This window comes from Monodelphis domestica, chromosome 1, assembly GCF_027887165.1.
Source record: "Monodelphis domestica isolate mMonDom1 chromosome 1, mMonDom1.pri, whole genome shotgun sequence".
NCBI lineage: Eukaryota > Metazoa > Chordata > Mammalia > Didelphimorphia > Didelphidae > Monodelphis > Monodelphis domestica.
This window is the reverse complement of record NC_077227.1, coordinates 351696628-351717001: the sequence shown is the minus strand read 5'-3', so window position 1 is coordinate 351717001 and position 20374 is coordinate 351696628. Positions and strand designations below refer to the sequence as shown.

At 37.2% G+C, this 20374-nt stretch overlaps 1 protein-coding gene across 2 annotated transcripts in view; it reads left to right on the top strand.

The window, feature by feature from the left end:
• The window catches only part of TNIP1 (TNFAIP3 interacting protein 1), a 57348-nt gene that overhangs the window by 5750 nt on the left and 31224 nt on the right, over positions 1–20374 (top strand). The window contains exons 2-4 of one of the 2 annotated variants that reach the window (XM_056811482.1): positions 10895–11067; positions 13465–13596; positions 17100–17188. In XM_056811482.1, coding sequence (XP_056667460.1) covers positions 10932–11067; positions 13465–13596; positions 17100–17188 — 357 coding nt within the window. In that variant the 5' untranslated portion in view covers positions 10895–10931. The remainder of the gene's footprint in view (positions 1–10894; positions 11068–13464; positions 13597–17099; positions 17189–20374) is intronic. The other variant, XM_056811483.1, reaches the window with a different exon arrangement.

Sequence of the window (20374 nt, the reverse complement as noted above, 5' to 3'; positions counted from 1 at the left end):
TATACTTATCCCCTCGCCCCCTGTTCCCCCTCTATTATCCACCCACCCCTTCTCCCCTCAGCTTTCAGTGTTGGGCTGAGCAGCTGGTTATACCATAGTAAGAAGTTAATTTCCTTTTTTCCCTTTACCATCTTGGGTCCTGGACTGACATTAGCTCCTCTGAAAGGAATTTATGAGCCCTGTTTAGGAAGCTGATGGATTCTAAAGAGCTCAATCTGAGGGACACCTATGGTTGAAAATCTGCTTAGTCTGAGGACTTAACAACCAGGAAAGCTGTGGTCTTGTATCAGTTCCATTTATGGGTTGTTCACACATAAGGAAAGGAACAGTTGGGGAGAATGGGAGTTGTGTCACTGGAGAATCATTCTCAGGGAATCCTGAGTTTGTATTTTAATAGGGTGGAACTAATGGAAAAGGGAGCCAGTCCATTAATGAAGGAACATTTGTCTCTTCTCCACCCACCTCAGGCATGTTCTCTCTTGCCACTCTTGCCTTAAGATCTAATACCTTGCCTCTGTCCTTCTGAATCCCATTTATCCTGAGGCACCAGTTAAGGATTGCCTTGGGTTCCTATTCATTTGCTCTGCCCCCATCCCCTGAGAAAAAGCAGAGAGGTTAGAATTTGGGAGGAAGGCTTCTGCTTCTCCTCAAGTCTGTTTTTCTCTCTGATTTCCCTTCCCTTCTCCTTTCCCTTCTCTGAATTTCCTCTAATTTGAGGGAACTCTCTAGAGTTGTGTTCTGAGAGCGATAGACAGACGTATTCTTTACAAATCAGCTCTGAAAGCTTTTCTTACTTAAGGTGAGTTTACTGTCCTGAAACTATGCCTCTTGTTTCCCCTTTTGAAGATCCAGGGAATATTTGCAACCAGTAGAAAACCCCAACCTTCTCTGCTTACTGTTATTCAGCAATATATATGCTCAGTGAGGAATATATTAAGAAAAGCAGGAAATTGTGGATTGTGTTAGGGTTGGGAGGGTAGAGGGACATCAGGAAGTATATGGGCAAGGAACTGGAAAGACCCCAGTTTAGGAAGTATGGAGATTGACAGCTATTAAATCTACAGAAGGAAAGAGTTCAGAGTAGAGTCTGTGACTCCAGTGGTCATACTTTCTGAGTTCTTAGTAATACATCTGCTCCGGCTTTTACTTATTTATTAAGACCATGTCTTCTTTGCTTAACCTGGTAGACATATCTAAATCTGGAAGAGATACATTGAAGTAAACAATTCAGTTCAATTTAACAGGCATTTTGTTAATTGCCTGCTCTATGCAAGATAGTTATGCTAAAATTGTAATTTACAAAGCCAAAGAAAAGTAATGTGAAATGAAGTAAGATAGAAAAAGTAGGCCAGACAGCAAACAGCTTTAGGTAAAAAAAATTTTTTTAGAGCAATTTGTGTGTAGTCTAGGCTAGAGAGGAAAGAGAGATGTGTGATAGTGAGAAATGTACTGATTCTGGAAGACCTGGGTTCAGGTCTCACTTTGGCCTGTTTGATACTTGTGTGAGTCTGGCAAAATTCTTAACCTTTTTGGGAGTCTTACTCTCCACAACTGTAAAATGAAGGAGTTGGATTAGATAGTCTTTGAGGTCTCTTTCCCTTCTAAATATTTGATCCAATTAGGAAGCAATTGCAATGGTCCAGGTGAAAGATAATGAAGAACCTAAATATATATGGAGTGGGGAATGAGAGAGAGTGACTGTAAGGATGACGTTCTTTAGACAAATAGGGAAGTTTGAAGACAGGATGGATTTAGGGGCAAAGATAGTAAGTTTATCTTTAGACAAATTAATTTTGAAATAGTTGATGGACATTAAGTAGAGCTGTCTAGCAGCAGTTGGTGATATAGAACTCAAGATAAAGATTACGATTGGCTTGAGATATAGTTTTAAGAATTGTCTACATAGAGGTAACTGATGAGTTAATAGGTGGAGTATATGTGTGTGTGCTACCATCTTGATCGTGTAATTTAGTTGGCTTTTCTTTCAAATACTTAATTGCTAGGCCATCAGAACATGTATATTTAATATTAATACTATTTTGTTATCTCCAATATCTTTAATATATTTTCTATGCTTATTTCTCTTGATTTAGTATTACTTTTGTAATGGTTACCATTCATGCTTTTTTGAATCCAGGTGTTTTAATTCTTCATTTTTTACATTTTAAGTATATTTCTTCCATGTTGCAAATTGTTGGGTTTTATATCTTATCCTTTCTGCCACTTACTCCATTTTATGATTCCATTCATCCCATTGACATTCACGGTTAAGCTTGTTACATTTGTTTTGCCTTCCATCAAATTTTGCTATAATTTTTCTTACTTTAAAAAAGTTAGTACTAGTTATCTGCTGTGGGTATTGTTAAAACAACCCATTCTCAGTCTCTTCCCTTTCTTTTCCTAACCTAGAGGTAAGTTAATGAGTCTTGCTTTCTCCATCTTTTCTTTGAAATAAGTCTTTTGGTCAGGTTGTTTTACTGGTGGCAACCCCCTTCTACTTTTCCTAGCTCAGTCTCAGTTCAGTTCAGTAAGCCTACTATGTTCTGGGCTTTGTGCCAAGCCCTAAGGCTATAAAGATAAAAAACTGAATAGTTGTCTTCAAGGAGCTTTTTTTTTTCCCATTGAGACAAGCAACTTGTACACAAATGTAATTTCTCTGTCTCTCTCTCTGTCTCTCTCTCTGTCTCTGTCTCTCTCTCTCCTCCTCCTCTCCACTTTTTACTCCATATGGCATTATCTGAAGTAATTTATCAGTAAGGAAAACACTACTAACTGGGAAAATCAGAAATTCCTTTAAAGGAGATGTCACTTGAGCTAGGGATTCCCAAGGGATGGAATTGAGGATGGAAAGCATTTCAGGTAGAAGTGACAGCCTTTGCAAAGGCAGAGAAGCTGTAAATGAAATATCATTTACCATGAACAGTCAGAAGGTCAGTTTGGAACGAAGAATATATAGTATAGTAATGTGAAATTGGTCCAGAAAGATATATTGGAACCAATTGTGAAGGACTTTAAATTCCAAAGATAGAAGGGTTTTCTTTTTGTTTTCTTTTTGTTTGTTTGTTTTTTTTTAAATTTTTGAGGTAATAGGGAACTTCTGAAGTTATAGGAGCAGGGGGAGTATCAATAGCAATTACTTGTTGAATAGTAGACTGGAGAGAGGGGAAAGCTTTTAGGTGAATAGTATATATAGTATTATAGTTAAGAGAATAAGGACCTAGGCCTATGAAGGGGGAAAAGGGATGAATCTATCCAACAAACTTCACTTAATTAACAAGAGTGAATAGGTGATTGGAAATGAAAATAAACAAAAGTAAAGGACAATCTGGAAAAAGAGAATAAAAACGCAGAAACATTAAGTGAAAGTAGCTTAGAGGCAAGAACATTGACTTATTTGTAATGAAGGATGCAGTGCACTGTTTTCTCAGTGTTAATTTGAATATGATTATTCTCAAGACTTTGCAGTTTATTGCTGGGAAATTGCTTCTAAGAACTGTTTTAGGACTATGGGACTATTGTGTAAAAACTATGTTATATCTCATACAGATCTTGAGTTTCTCATCTTAAGGTCAAGGTGAATCACAACATTATAAGGCATAGAAGAAAGAAGCATAGAAGCTAGAATAAATGGATGAGAGACTTGAAACAGAGGAAGAGATGGGCAACTGAATAGAAAGCTGAGACAAATAACTGGGCCTATATTTCTCAGAGGAGGGAGACAGGCTTTGTTTATAGGAGTTGATGGGCGAAAAGAGAATCCTTTGTGGATGAGGGACTAGCTGGGCATGTTTGCCTTCCTTTTTAGTACCATTTACAGTTTGAGAGGTGTAAGATTAAAATATAATATCCAAATACTCCAAGTATTTTTATAAGATTTAATAATAATAACTTGGCACAAAGGAAAGAGTAGCCTCAGTAAGGAGAAAACTTCCCAGACTGCACACCCGGGGAGCTGCCAGATAAGCCCTGAGGGGGCGGTGTTTCTAGCAAATTTATTTCCCAAATGTCAGGAGGCCAAAAAAAAAAAGTAACTTAAAAGGATGCTGGGTAAATGTAGTTCAGGTGTATCAAATTTCTATTTGCACAGAGGGAAACCTCTTTTAACAGGGGAATCTGTGTACTTGGATAGAGGGAAAAAAGTATGTCTTTTTTTTTTCATTAATCTCTGAAATGTAAAATTTACTTAAAATATTTTAAATGACAGCGTCTATCTCATAGTGGTGTTGTGAGGATAAAATTAGGTAATATATCTGTAAAGTATTTAGAGCACAGTGCCTGGCATATAGTGTTTAATAAATTTTCCCTCCCTCTCTTCCTTCTTTTCTTTTTTTTTTTAGAAAGAGTCCAAAATCTTTACTATATTGACAAAGGGGTCTGTGATATAAATAAGCTTAAGAACAGTTTAATATCCATTTATTCCCTGTTAGGATAACTCAGTATTGCAAAATAAATTATTATTGGATACCAGCCTTTGTATTTTGCTATATAGAACTGGAGTTCTGTGATGCAAAATCTCTCTTGCATTCTCCCTGACCTGGGAGCTTTTGTTTGGCAGTCATATTTCTAAATTGGTTCATAGGATCACAGAATTAGAACTGGAGTGGATCTTGGGAGTCATCTAGTCAAGGAGTCCATGAATAGATTCTAAGAGATCCCCTCAGGTTGAATGGGGAGAAAAATGGCATCTCCATTATGACTAACCACTAACTGATATTTAGCATTTCCTTCAGTTATGAATTTTAAAAAGCAATATTATTCTGAAAAGAGGTTCATAAGCTTCACCAATCAACCATAGGGGCATATGGTCCAAAAAAGATTAAGGACTTTTGATCTATATCTTGTTTTATACATGAGGAAATTGGAGCTCAGAGAAATTTATAATCTGGTTTTATTCTACCTTTCCAGGTTTATCACATCTTCCCCCCCCCCCCCTTTATATATTCTTATGTTTCCACCAAACTTAACTTCCTATTGCTCCTCTTGGTCTTTGCGGTTTTGCTTAGACTGTCCTCTGGTTCCTGGAATTCATTCCTACTTACTCTGACTCTCAAAATTCCCATTTTCTTAAAAAACTCAGCATAAATGCAACTTCCAACATGAGACTCTCCTGACCTTTCATCCCCCAATTGCTAGTATTCCCCAGAAATTACTCTCTATTTTGTACATATTTTGCATTTACTTATATAGCTACATGTTCCCTTTGGTGAGGCATAAACCCTTAGGTGCAAGAACTATTTCATTTTACCTTTCTAGCACAGGGGCTGGTACTTCATCACTTACTCTAGGAACAAATAAGTTAAATGTAAGACAATTATAACACTTCATACTATTCAGGTGATAGCATCAGGATTTGAAACCAAGGGACTCGTTTCTTTGTACCATGAGATTTTTCAATTGATTCTCTTGATCTATATTCCAAGTCCTAATTTTACTATGTCTAGGCAATTTTATTTTATGATTTCTTCAGATATGCTATTTAGGATTTTTGTTTCATCAAGTTTTTTTTTCCTTCTGGGAAATCAGTTATTTAAAATAAAAATAAAATTATCACTTTTTTTTATCTCTTCCCTGATACCTTCTACCTGCTAGAGCCATCCCATATAATAAATATTTTTATAAAACAAAAGAAAAATAATAACTGATCAATACATTGAACAAGTCTGGAAATTTGTGCAATGTAAAAATATTTGTGGACCTTTTACTTCTGGAAAAGGCGGAATAGGAATATCTTCTTGTATTTCTATTTCTTTTTCTGAGCCATACTTGTTCTTTATAATTTTGCAGCAATTAAATTTTTATGGCATTTCTTTGTATTGTTTAATTTTGTATATAATTTTCTTGGTTCTGCTTATTTCACTCTGCACCAGTTTATGTAGATCTTTCTATGCTTCTCTGCATTCATCACATTGATTAGTAATGTTCTGTTACATTCATATACTACAATTTGTTTAGCCATTCCCCAATGGACATATAATTTATTTCTAATTTTTTGCTATCACACAAGGTGCTGCTATAAATATTTTGGTATATATGAGAACTTTCTTCTTGTCAATGCCTCTGTGGCATATAAGCCTAATAATGCAATATCTGAATTGAAATGGACTTTAATTTATTTATATATAATTTAATTAAAATGGAATTAAAATAATTTCATTTGCATAATTCCAAATTATTTTTCAAAAATGGTTGTGCTAATTCATTTCTCAGTTAATAATCCACTATTGTCCCTATCTTCTCTCGACTTCTCCAGCATTGACTATTCCCATCTTTTGTCATTCTTATTAGTTTATGGGATGAAAGGTGAAACCTCAATGTTGTTTTCTTATTTGTGATTTGACACATTCTTTCAACTGGTTCTTAATAGTTCCCATTTCTTTTGAGAATTGTTTGCTTATATCCTTTGACCATTTACTTAGAACTTAGGGCAGTTTTAGAGCTAAATAGTTTACATATTTTGCATATAAATCCTTATCAGAGAAATATGATTAAAAGGCTTTTTACCTTTCCAAGGCTAGGGGCATTTATTTAGTTTGAATAGAAGCTTTCGGATTCATATGATCAAATTTAAATTTCATCTATCATAATTACTTCTGTCCCTTGTTTGATTAAGAATATGTCTCCTACCTGGGGCTATGAGAGGTATTTGATCTCTTTAATTTTAAGGTTACATCCTTTTAAAATGTATTGTAGAGACTGCTAGGTTGCTCAATGGATAGAGAAGCAGAAGGTCTTTGGTATAAATGTGGCCTCAGAGACTCCCTTGTTGTTCGAATCTGGGTAAGTAACTTAACCCCCATTGTCTAGCCCTTACTACTGTTCTGCCTTGAAACAGATACACAGTATTGATTCTAAGACAGAAGGTAAGAGTTAAAATTAGTAATAAAATGTATTGTAGAACATGGTATAAGGTGTTAGTACAAGCCTAAATTTCTGCCACACTATTTTTTATTTTAACCATCATTTTTTATTAAATAAAAACTTGTTGGGGGCAGTTGGGTGGCTCAGTCAGGCCCAGAGACGGGAGGTCTTGGGTTCAAATTTGGCCTTGAACAGTTAAAATTAGTTTCTCTGCTAAAGGTATTATGTTTTTATGAGGTTTATTAAAGATTAAGAAATAAAGAAAATACAAAATAAGAAAGCATGTGCCTAGGCACAGAGGCCATTCATAGCCACTTACTTTACATCTTGGGAGACACGAGTGTTTAGAATGGCAAGCAGGACGAGAGAATCAGTAGGCTTTACAGCCAGTTTAAATAGAAATTTTGATCTTGCCCAGGTGGGGATCTCAGTGAGATTAGAGGGCATCTTGGGAACTAGAGCAAGGACTTCTGGGGATTGAAGTCTGGGGTTCAAATCTCCATTTTTACAGCCTCAGATCCTTCCTAGCTGTGTGACTCTGGGCAAGTCACTTAACCCTCATTGACTAGCCCATATCATTCTTCTGCCTTAGATCCAATACCTAGTATTGATTCTAAGATGGAAGGCAAGGGTTTAAAAAAATAAAGAAAGAAAAAGAAAAACTTGTTTCCTAAGTAATTTTTTTCCTGGTTTGTTGAACATTTTAGTGGACTGAGTTCTATAGTTTCTGATTCTTCCTTGACCAGTTCATTCCCTTTATCTAACTTTCTGCTTTTTAATCAATACCAGGTACTTTGGATGTCTGCTGCTTTACTTTATAGTTTGAAGTCCCTTCATCTCCATCTTCTTTTATAATGTCTTCTACCTTTTTTATTTTTCAAATGAATTGTTACTATTTCATTGATTTCTCTAAAGTATCTCTTTGTTAATTTGACTGGTTATAGCATTAAACGTAGAAATTAACTTGGATAGTATAGTCACTTTGATTATTTGTTATGGTTCAGCCATGAGCACTTAATGTTCCCCTTTTAAAATTCTTTATTTCTTTAAGGAATCTAATACTTTTCTAATCTTAAATTCTAAATTTAACTTCTATTTAAGTCTATTTGCCTTTCACTCCTTAAGACTTCCTTCATTTCTTTTATAAGACCTTCAACCATGTTGGAGGTTCTCGTGCTGGTTCTATTCTCTTTTCATGTATTATAGGGTATAGTGTAGAATTAATTCACTTTTAATTTTAGCCCATAGTATATCATATATATTCATTGGAGATTTCTCTATGCTTGTTTATTTCTTAACTTTTTCTGTATTTCCCTCCTTCTGGGATCATTCTTCTAAGGTTTTCTTTTCTTCTTTTGATTATTTTAGTTTATTTGGTGCATTTCTAGCTATCTTGAGTTGCTGAGCTTATTTTACATAACCATTCAGTCCCTGAAAAAGTCCTGAAATATAAGAGCTTGGCTTATCTGAAGGGTTCTATTAGAATTGTACTACTTGAAATGTCTATGAGCCCTAGAGTAACCCATAGCCTAACCATGCCAGAGTAGTTTAAGTTTTGCTTTTGAAAAAAATCCTGGGGCAGGGATGCTAGGAATGTGGAAAGACTAGCTAGCCATTCCTAGCTCCTTTTTTTGCTGCCCTAAATAGAGTTAGAGAAAAAAAACCCTCTTTCCGTAGCCCTGTTAACTGCTATTTCCTTGCTGATCAGAATGTGTATGAAAAAGACCTGGTGTTTTTAGAGGATTGTAAATTCAATATTAATCAGCAGTATAAACGGGCAGCCTCAAAATCTGATGTGATTTTAGGCTGCATTAAATAGAAGTATAGTATGTATAAAACACAGGAAATTAAAGTTCCATTGTTCAAATCATATCTGGAATACAGGACTCATTTGTTGGTGCTACATTTTAGAAAGAATATTAGCAAGAGAGTCCAAGGTGGTAGGGTGGTAACTAAGATGGTGAGGGGACAACTTGAAACCTAAGTGTGAGTAAACTTTGGGCTTATGCAAATGGATACTTTTAGAACATGTTGTCAAAGAAAGGCTTATATCTTTAGCCTAATTTTCCATAGTAGAGGCAGAGAAACCAAACTATAGGTGTGGTCAGTACCTTCAAGACTTTAACACTGAAATAATTTGGCACCCTTTGTTTTAATCTCGTATGGAGTGGCTTTCATCTTTTTTTTTTAACCCTTCATGGTATTTTCTATACTGTGTATTGGTTCCAAACCAGAAGAGTGGTAAGGCTTAAGCATTGGGAGTTAAGTGATTTGCCCAGCTAGGAAGTGTCTGAAGCTGGATTTGAACCTAAGACCTCCCTCCTCTAGACCTGGCTCTCAATCCTCTGAGCCCTCTAGCTTTCCCTGACTTGCTTTTATCTTTTTGGAGCTTATATTTGTTTAGAATTTGCTAATTTTCTATTCTATTTTAGTTTAATAAAACTTAATTCCACAGAATAATCAAAATTGTGTCATTCTCCACAAACTCTTTGGTTGAGGTAAGACTAGAATTCCCAGGGCTTAGGGTTTCTTTTGAATTCCAGCTTTTAGTTATAGCATTCTTCTCTGTATACTTCTTCACCCAGAATTGCTCTAGCCTTCATTGCTTCAGTGTTCTTAGAGGTTCCTTTAGTTGAGAGCCGTACTAGATATCCAAGAAATTGGTCAATTCTTAGAGACCGATAAACTTTACAAAGAAATCTCTTCCACGTTTTACTGATTGGTACTGATTGCCTTGGAAATAGTACCTGTTGGCCCCAGAGTTAAGTGAATCCCAGAGACCCTTGGGTTATGCTGTGCTTAGGTTCTGGTGAAAGAAGAATCAGGCTCTTAGGAAACTCAGCAGCTACCATCCTGTGAACAGAGAAGAGTAATTTATAACACAAATTTTCAGGTTCTACATAGTGTACAATGAAGATATTTGGGGGGCTTCTGTGCCTCTTCGAGTTTTGTCAGGATTATGTTGTCTAAAGAATTATATGTATGGTGTCTAAAGTTATGCCATCTTCAGTCCTTTCTTAACAATCTGGGGCTTGAAGTACAGACTCACATCCCATTGCTGCTATTGTTCCTCCTCCCTCCAAACCTGTACTTTGTTTTAGCAACGTAATCTGTGCTGTAATTTCTTGTGGTTATTTCTGGGCCTACCCACTTGTCTGTCTGGATTATGAGCAGCCCCCATGCCCAGCCTTTTTTATTCTGGTATGTGGTCCCCTACCCTACCCTGGGAAGTACTGTGTGAGGGGGTGGGGGAAGAAAGCAGGAGAGGGGAGTTTCAGCCTTGTTTTGGAGAAAAGTAACTGTCTTGTCTCACCTTTGGGTTGTTTCTCTTTCTAAGGTAGCTGATAGGGGGATGATAGAGATTTTGAGAGGTAAAATTGTGGTTTGTGAGCCACTGTTAATTTACTTAATTTAAAGGATGTAATCCCAGATAGGTTGGGACTGGCCGCTTGTTTAGAGAGTACCACAGACATTCATTACTAAGATCTTAAAGGTGGTATAGGAAACTAAGATGACTTACATGACAGCTTGGAATAGTTAAAAAAAAAAAAAGCAGTGGATTGGGAGTTAGAAGACCTAATCCATATCTCCAAAATTTTTGCTATATTTGTGCAAATCTGAAGTTTCTTCGATGTTTAGAACTAAATAGATGCCTATTGAGAATTCTCCTACCTCTAAAATTTAATTTACAATCCTTAGTTCAAGATTGTAATTTTTTTTTTTTAAGGAATACAAAAGGTTATTCCTCACTTTGGTTCTCTGTATATTGCAATGACAAGGACACTCAGCTGGAGACTGTGGTCCACTACCTTCTCTCAGCCTTCCGGCCTTTTGATTTTTTTCCCCATACATAAAGTCTGGGTCTCATATATACCAAACCTCTAAGAACTTTTTTTTTTCTCCAAGTCTTTTGATCTTGGGGGTATGGCATGCCATAGAGTGAGTGGGCTTGGCTGAAGGAAGAAGTTCCTTGGTGCCAGGCAAAAGACAGAGTGCTGAGCCAAGTAGCTCTGATATCCTGCTGTTGTCTTTACAGTCAGGTGGGCACGAGGTTTGGTGGCTAATCTGCCCCCATGGAAGGGCGAGGACCATATCGGATCTACGACCCCGGTGGTGAGGGCAAGCAAGGAGAGGCATCTGCAGCTTTTGAGCATCTAGTGGAGGAGAATTCCCGACTGAAGGAAAAAATGCAAGGGATAAAGACGTTAGGTAATTCAGACACCTACCTCCCCTCTTCCCTTCCCCTTCTTCCCATGTACATTCCAAGGAACTCCATGATCTTGTCACCATCCAAGGACTTATACTTTGTAGCCTAATGACTAGCTCCCAAACAGGAGCTAGCCAGGGAATGCAGTTTGACATTATGATTTACTCTAGTGTATACTCCTAGGCCCTTGAACCTAAATAATTTCTGTCTTTTGGATCCCAGACCTACTCAAGTATCTCCCTAGGTTATTAACTTTTCCCCTGCTGTTCAGAAGAAATCATTTCCCTGACTGTCCCAGAAGTAGGCAAGATGGAGAAGGGGGTAAGGGATAAAGGGACCTGTATTTTTCACTCTTTATCTAGGGATAGGAGATGGAAGGAAGAGATAATGACTGACCTCAACTCCTATGTCTTCTACCTTGCATTTTGGGGACATGCCACTGGTCACCTCAGTGGCTAAAGTTTTAACTCAAAAGTCCTTATTTTTGGAATTATGTAAGGGGAAACAGAGCCTATGTTCACAGGGTTAGTCAGGATCTCTTCTTTGTGACCTATTTATTTATTAAATAGACATTTATTAATTGTTTATTGTGGATAAGGCACTGCAGAGATAATAAAGATAAATACCTTTTTGGAATATGTAATCTATTCTTGGGGTTCAGGTAGTTGATCCCCAGTGAAGGATGCTGTGATCTCAGGTAGCTAGATTTATCATGCATATATTTTCTAGCCACCTTCTTCTGGTTTGGGGATTCAGGTGAATAAAGATACCCCATTCCTTCTCTATGTCCTAATATCTACAATATTAGCCTTGTCCTTGTGGCTATTGGGGATGCTTTCTTCTTTTTGACCTCATGTTTCCAAAGACCCTAAGGAAGCTGCTTAGTTTCTAAGAGATTATTTCCTTAGGTCTTAGAGCTCTATTCTAATACCATGGGTCACCATAAAGATCTGACCATCTGGGTAGGCTCACACCATTGTCACTTCAGGAAACACTGCTCTGACTTGTACTATGCTTTATGAATCACAGGTTGGCATGGTGTGTAGGATACTTTTGAAGTGAGCCCTTCCTGATATCTCAGATACTCTTGTTTTTTACTGGTGGATCTAATTTCCATTTTATAAAGACAGTACAAGAAGGGTCATCATGCTGGTATGGAACCTGTGTCCATTTATGCAAGCAATTTGCCAGGCCCTGATGTACATAATGATTCTGTAGTTAAGTGCTTCTTTCTCTCAATGGGAAAAAAAAACTGAGATCTGATAAAATCAAAGCAATTTCTGTCCCAGTGGCTACTTTTCTAAGGATGGGAAATTGGGAGTAAGGTCTAGACTCTTTTTGAAACACAGCTCTATAATCACTTAGTCCTCCCTTTCGGGTACATGCTGTGTGTGGATTAAGGAGTAGTATGATCTTCAAGCCTAACCCAAAGTAGACATCTCTGACTATTCCCATTTACTGTAATAAAGACACAAAGGGAAAGAAACTCTGACCTTAATGCTGAAGGAGCCACAAAATAACATCATGTCTTTGAGCCTTAAATGGCTTCTCTATATAATCAAATGACATTTTCCCCACAATCTCTTCTTACTGTCATATGCCAGCTGTTCTCATCCAGAGTACACTGATATTATCATTCTATCCTGACAAAAGAGCTCCTACTCCACTTCCTGGGGTTTTTGGAATATCCCTGGGTGATCTTCTACATGCTTTAAAAGGTGCTTTCCATATATACCCTCTTGTACTTCTGCAGTACCTCATTCTCCCTATTGTATTATACTTCTAAATACTTTTCCTTCCTTCTCGTCCTCTTTCCTTTCACAACCCCAAACCTTGAATTTTGTATCTTTCTCGAAGTGTCTAACTTTATGGGTACTTAGGTTGGCCCTCATGGCAAACTCTGTAGCAGTGGATGTGGGAGAGCTCCCTGCTTTCCCAGGAAACTGGGCAGCTAAGTGGCCTTAGGCCCTTGGAGTGCAGGAAGACCTTGGGATAAATGAGCATCTTTGGGGTTTGATCTAGTGTTCCCATGGATTTAGGGAGAGATAGTTATACTCCCAGACAATTCATGTCCCAAAATAATTGAAAATTATCATCCAAATCCAGGGCTTTTACATTAAATAAGTTTTTCCCTGTCCCCACAACCTACACTGTTGACATATAACTTGTTTGGAGTTTGTTTTCTCTACCTATTCTCTCCAGTTGGGCTGTGATGAAATCTAACTGTGGGAAAAGTGGGAGAAGATTTGAACTGGAATATCCAAACTTTGTATTCAGTCAGCTTTGTGGAGTTTTTTAGTTCTAAGTCCATGAATAGAAATATACTTCAATTAGGTAGGGTAAGAAATAATAAAGGAACTGAACTTTCTACTTGTACTTTTCTCCCCCTCTGGCCCCAGGGGAATTGTTGGAAGAGTCCCAGATGGAGGCATCCAAGCTGCGCCAAAAGGTAGAGGAACTGGCCAAGGACAATGAGCTTCTCCAACCATCTCCTCCCTCATCTTCCTTTGACCACCTAGCTGAGCTCTCAGGTATGATGGCAATGGGTTACCCTAGGATGGAAGTCTCTATGTATACCGAAGAATGAAACTATCATCCTGAAGTCCACTGTATCCATGCATATTCATCCGGGCTCCCATCCCATTCTGATTTTTTTTTAAAGACTAAGTTTTCCCATTTTACCCAGGCTGGATGCACAGTGTCTATTCATGGGACTGATCTCACTAGTATTTGGCATGGGAGTTTTGATTTCTCTCTTTTTGACCTGGATTAGTTTACTCCTCTTTAGGCAACTTCATAGCCTTCCTGCTTCTGGAATCTTACCATAATGACTGCAGACTTTGTTCAGACACTGGAACAGCTTAGCTCACTGCAGTTCTGAATTCTGACTCAAAAGTTCTGTCAGCCTCATTCAGATAGCAGGGACTACAGATGTGTGCCAGTATGGCTTGTTCAACTTAAGATTTTGACTTCTATAATTTGGGTCTTAGTTTCAGCCTTTATAAAATCAGGAGATTAAGAGTCATAGAAATTCTGAGTCGAAAAGGACTTTAGAGAGCATCTAGTCTAACACATAAAGAAATAAGAATCCTTTCTATATTCTTTCTTCTTTTTTTTAAAACCTTTATCTCCTGTTTTAGTAAGTATAGTAAGTATCAGTTCCAAGACAGAAGAGCTATAAGGGCTGGGCTGTAGGTGTTAAGAGACTTGCCCAGGGTGACACAGCTAGGAAGTGTCTTGAATCCAGGACCCTCCTCCCCCCACCCCCAGGTCAAGTCCTCTATCCACTGAGCCACCTACATGCCCCTCTGTGATATATCTGACAAATGTTTGCCTTTGCTTAAATACCTCCAGTGTTGAGGAGTCAATCTACCATCCTCTGAGGAAGCCTATTCCATTTTTGAACTTCTCAAGAATGATCTCAAAAATGGTCTGAAAAAAACAAAACTTTTCCTTAGAAAAAAAAAAAGAAAGCTTCACTTTCTTGGGGTCATTGTTGCTCCTACCTCTTTAATTTTGGACTAAATGATCTAAATCTCTTTTGTGATCTAACGTTCTATATTCCAAGGTCCCTTTCAGTTCTGATATTTATGATCTGTGTTCCCAGACCCCTTCCATTTCTGGCATTATATGGTTCTGAGTAGGCCTCTGATCTCCTTTCTGGGATTATTTAGGTATATATAGTTATCTAGAAGCATGAGAGGCAATATGGCATAGAATGCTGAACCTGTCAGGCCCTGTCTCTGACACAGTGCTATGTGAGCAAGGGTAGATCACTTGTCTGTTTATAAACCTCAAGAAACTCTTTAAAACCTCTTTTCCAAATTATAGAGAGAAAGTTTCTATACTGCTATATATTAATATCTGAAGATAGGGGAAATGGTTTAAGCCTTCAATTCTTTTTTTTGTGATAAATTCAGTGATCCTTCATTGAAAAATTTTTAAGAGGGAAGGCTTCTAATAATTTTACATAAGAATTTTCATATAGGAATAGCAGAATACAAACATTTATGGTTTTATTTCTTTTTCTTTCCTTCTTTTCTTCTGCTCCCAAAAGGAGTCAACAAATCTTTTAAGTTCTTCTTTGTTCCCATGATGCCTAGGTTGTCATGTTGCTTCTTGGTGTGCCTTGTGGAAAAAAATTCACTCAAATGTTACTATTGACAGCATAAAAAATTTTCTACTGAAAAAGCTTCTTTTTTTTTTACTGTATCTTATCACTGTACAAGTCCACGTATTACCAGATTTATGTAATGAATTCATTTGTCTTATTAGCAACATTGGCACAGATATGCAAAAGTTCCTTAAAGTGTATTTTCCTAATTATGTAAGCACATCCTTGCCTATGTTTTGATACTATAAATTTCCTTAGCCAACCCCTTATTCAGATTTCATTCAATTTAATAGTTATGATTTATGATACGATATAATCATTAAAGGTAGGGGTCATTCCACTTATGCCTCTTTTTTTCTTGTGTCTTTGATCTTGGTATCAATTCTAAGAAAGAAGAGTAACAAGGGCTAGGCAAAATGGGGTTAAGTGACTTACCTAGAATCACATAGGAAGTGTCTGAGGTCAGATTTGAGCCCAGGTCCTCCTGATTCTAGGCCTGGTGATTTATCCACTGTGCTACCTAGCTGCACCCATCTGCCTCTTTTCTTTCCTTTTTTTTTTAAACTCTTACCTTCCATCTTAGAATCACTACTGTGTTTTGGTTCTAAGGCAGAAGAGCAGTAAGGGATAGACAGTGGCAGTTAAATGACTTGCCCAGGGTCACATAGCAAACCTAGGACCTCCCATCTCTAGGCCTGACTCTCAATCCACTGAGTCACCTAGCTGCCCCCATATGCTTCTTTTCTAATTTTGGTTGAAAATGTTCCATATGGAAAGATGATTGCTGTTCATCAGAGTTTGATACCCCTATTAATGATCTGTGTTGGGCAGTCCTCATATCATTTTCCTTATATCTAATTTGTCTTGTTTGCTGCAATTTAAGCTCCTTTCCTAATCAATGACAACCATAATAAATGTTCATCTAAATCCTTTTAATGTGTTAACCCTCACAGTAAGCCCTGAAAGACTACTTCACATGAGAAAGCCAAGATGTAAAATGATTGTATGATGTTTTAAAGTCACACAGCTAAATATTGTTGAAGACCCATAACTCTATGAGATCACTCTCTCTCTTTTAGATTCTCCAAGAAAGCCAGAATTCCAGAATTTCTCTTGGATTGCTGACTATACCTTTTTAAAGAATTTTAAGGCAGTCACATTGAATCCTTGCTATAACACTATAAGAACAGAGAATCATGGGGTCTGAGATCTAGAGCTGAAAGGGACCTCAGAAGCTAGGTGGCCCAACATATTCCTTTTACAGTTGAGGAAACTTAGACTCAGAGAGATCAATAAGTGGTAGAAAATTTCAGAGCCAGGATTTGAGCTGAGGTCTTATGACACCAAGTTCACCAAGCCTTTCTTCTTTACATAATCTGATCTTGACCTCTTCTTTCCTTATACCAAATCTGAACCAGAAGCTATCTCTCACTTGGTGGCTTGACTAAATTTCATTGATATTTGATTGGATCCTTGGGAAATAACTTAGAATAAAGGGTTTGGAACCATTTTTTTAGCTTTTGGAAGATAGGACTAGGGATTGTATGGGTCTTGCCCATTATTGGAGATTTTTTTTAATGATACCTGGTAGAATAATCTATATAGTTTGCATTTTGAAGAGATTGGGTAATAACAGTGACCTGGATTCCAGTCTTCTGTGGAGATGGTATTTTATATTATCCAACTCCCCCCTCACCACTCCTTCCCCTGGACAAAAGACATAGTCTGGGAGGAAAGAAGATACTCCTCTGTTAAAGAGACCCTAAGTAGACATAACTGACCACCCATTTCCTTAAGCAGATTACTAAACCAACCTATTGAGAATATTGCTTTTAAAGGTTTCCTCTCTAGAAAAATCTAAATTCAGCATTCTTGTCAGAGTATGTATATACTTGACTTTCTGTTTACTCTGTTCTCCAGGAGGGAATACAAACCTTGAATTGCCTCCAGTCAATCCAGCTGGCTCTAGGAATGAGCAGGCACCTACAGTTCAGAAGACACCTTCCAGTGTAAGTTCTGTCAGTATCTGTGACAGATATTCTACAGATTCTATAGGTTAAAAAAAATACTGACAGCACCTTGTCTAGAGGAAAGAAAGTGGATTATAACTCAGGAATTCTGGTTACTGGTTTATTGTGTGACATTGGGCAAGCCACTTATTTTTTTATACATATTCTTGTTTTCACTTATTTTAAATAAAAAATATTTTCTAGTAATCTTTTTTTTATTTTATATCACCTTCATTTCCATATTTATCACATTTCCATATTTATCCCTGCTCTCCTCGTAGAGGAGAGAACCATCCCTTATAACAAAGATTTAAAAAGAAGACAAAGGAAAACAGTTCAGCAAAACTAGCCAACACATCGACCATGTCTGACAATCTGCAATATTTCATGCTCAAAGTCTTCTGCTATTTCAAAAAGGGGAAGGAGATATATCTTCTCAACTCTAATCCAGACTCAAACTTGGTCATTTTAATTATGTAAAACATTCAGTTAAAAAAAAAACAACTTTCTACTTTTATACCATTCTATCATTTTGTATATTATTTTCATGATTTTACTTTACTCTGTACCAGCTCGTATAGGTCTTCTCTGAACACATTTTTTTTAGTCTAGTAATATTCCATTACATTCAAATACCACTGTTTGTTTAGTTATTCTCCAATCTATTGGCACAAACTTTGTTTCCATTTCTTTGCTACCCCCAAAAAGATAGTCATTTTTTGTGACTATATCCTCATTTCAAAATGAGTCTTAGGAAAAGAAAAGGATCCTTTTCCATTCTTAGGATAGACTCAATGAGTTCAGCCAATGTTTGTTAATGGTGTCCACTTTGAGAAAGGAGCTCATCTGCTCTTTATAATGAGGTTCACAGCCATCTTTCTCCAAACTCATTTCATTTCTTAAACCCTTACCTTCCACCTTAGAATCAGTACTATGTGTTGGTTTCAAGGCAGAAGAGTGATAAGGGGTAGGCAATGGAGGCTGAGTGACTTGCCCAGGGTCACACACCTAGGAAGTATCTGAAGCCAGATTTGAACTCAAAACTGCCTATCTCTGGGCCTGCCCCAAACTTATTTTATATTATTCCCTTTCATACATTGTATGTTCCAGCCAAACATATCTATATATCTGTTCCTGGAAAACACTCTCTCCTTACCTCTATCTCTTAAAATTCCTGGATTCCTTCAACATTCAGTTTAGGTGCTACTGCCTTCATTAGGGCTTCCCTTAAACCCATCATTGTTAGTGCTTTGTCTTTCTTGAAATTAATTTCTGTTTACTTATCTATGTCCTTGTCATATCTGCCCAAAAGAATGTAATTTCTAGACAGATGGGATTGTTTTAATTTTGTTTTTATAACCAGAACCTAGCATGTACTACACATGTATTAGAAGTTTAATAAATGCACATTTGCATTTATTTAATATTATATTATAAATGCATTGTTGTTGTTGAGTGATTTGAACATTTATAAAGTATGGGTCTAGTTGAAGTGAAGGAATTGCCTCTTTCCTTTAGGAATATAAATTAAATGTCTCAGTTGGTTGATATGTGGGTAAAAGGAGAGACTCAAGGCTTAATTTTGTTGAAGACAAGATTCTGTTGGTATACAGGGGTCACCAAAGGTGGGATGGAAGAACTTGTTTTGATGGATCCAGCAAAGGGTAACTTAGTACAGCCACATTTCCTAAGAGAGGAATATAAACAAAAGAAAAATTCCAACATTCCTTAGGCTGTGAGCCTTATGGACATTAGAGTTATATAAAGAAACAAGACCTGGCTGTATAGAGCACTGGAAAGTCTCTGGACTTGGATTCTGGAGACCAGTGTTGTGATCTCAGCTTTGCAACTAACTGACTTGGTGATCTTAGAAAACATTGTTTCTTTCCAACTGTTACTTTCCTTTTTTGTAAGACAAGGCTATTGATTTGATCTCTAAAATTCCTTCCATCTAAGACAACTGCAATTCTAAGTCTCTCCTAAATTCTGCTAAGCACTGGCTTCAGGGAAACATCTGACTCAAGGAATTTTGGAGTGAGAGTAGAGTGACAGACAGTTACAGTCTAGGCTAGCTAGGTCTTTGAGGTGGGAAGAGAGCAAACTAACAGCTACTGCAAAACTTCCAAGTGGGCCTGAATCAGACTAAAATGTAATTGGTATGGGCAGATAGATGGCTGAATGAAAAGAGCCTGGAGATAGGAGGTCTTGGGTTCAAATGTGAACTCAGGTACTTCTTCCTAGTTGTTTGACCATGGGCAAGCCATTTAACCCCAATTGCTTAACCCTTACTGCTCTTCTGCCTTGGAACCAATACTATATAAGACAGAACGTTGAAGTTTAACAAACCTATGATTTAACAGATAATGTTAATTTGTGATTTTCTAAGTCAGTATGCTGCCTTCAGGGATCCAGAGCACAGTAGATACATAAGGTCATTCAGATTGTTTGAGTAATATCTAACAGAAGATGTGCTTGTTCATATGTTAATCCTGATCCTGCCATTGATTCATTGTGTGATCTTGGGCAAGTAATTTCACCTTTAGGGATCTTAGTTTTCTCGTTTGTGAAATAAGAAATTTTAGTGAATCCGTGAACCCATATTTTTCTATAAATCTTCGTAGAGGAGCTACCCATTAGGCGAAAGAAAACCCTCCCCTAGTTTTTTTAATATTTCATATGTACTAGTACAGCACAAGGGCTGCCCATCTCATTTTGCCCTTATTTTGTAGGTCAGCCTATCTCCTTTTCCAATCACATATATCCTTGGTAATGTTTGCTTGCATGTTATAATTGATAATATTCTAGAGTTTACCTACACCTACCATGTGTGTTGCCTCTTGGGTCTATATCAGAGGTGTTAAAATCAAATAGAACCTGGGGGCAGCTGGGTAGCTCAGTAAAGGTGGGAGGTCCTAGGTTCAAATCTGGCCTCAGACACTTTCCAGCTGTGTGACCCTGGGCAAGTCACTTAACACCCACTGCCTAGCCCTTACCACTCTTCTGCCTTGGAACCAGTACACAGTACTGTGTACTGGTTCCAAGAGGGAAGGGAAGGATTTTTTAAAAAAAAATCAAAGGGAACCTGATTAAAATGTCTTTGGGAAATGTTTAACAAAGTAAATAAAAATACATTACAACATAGATAATGTTAATTTGAGATTTTCTAAGGCAATGTGTGGTCTGAGC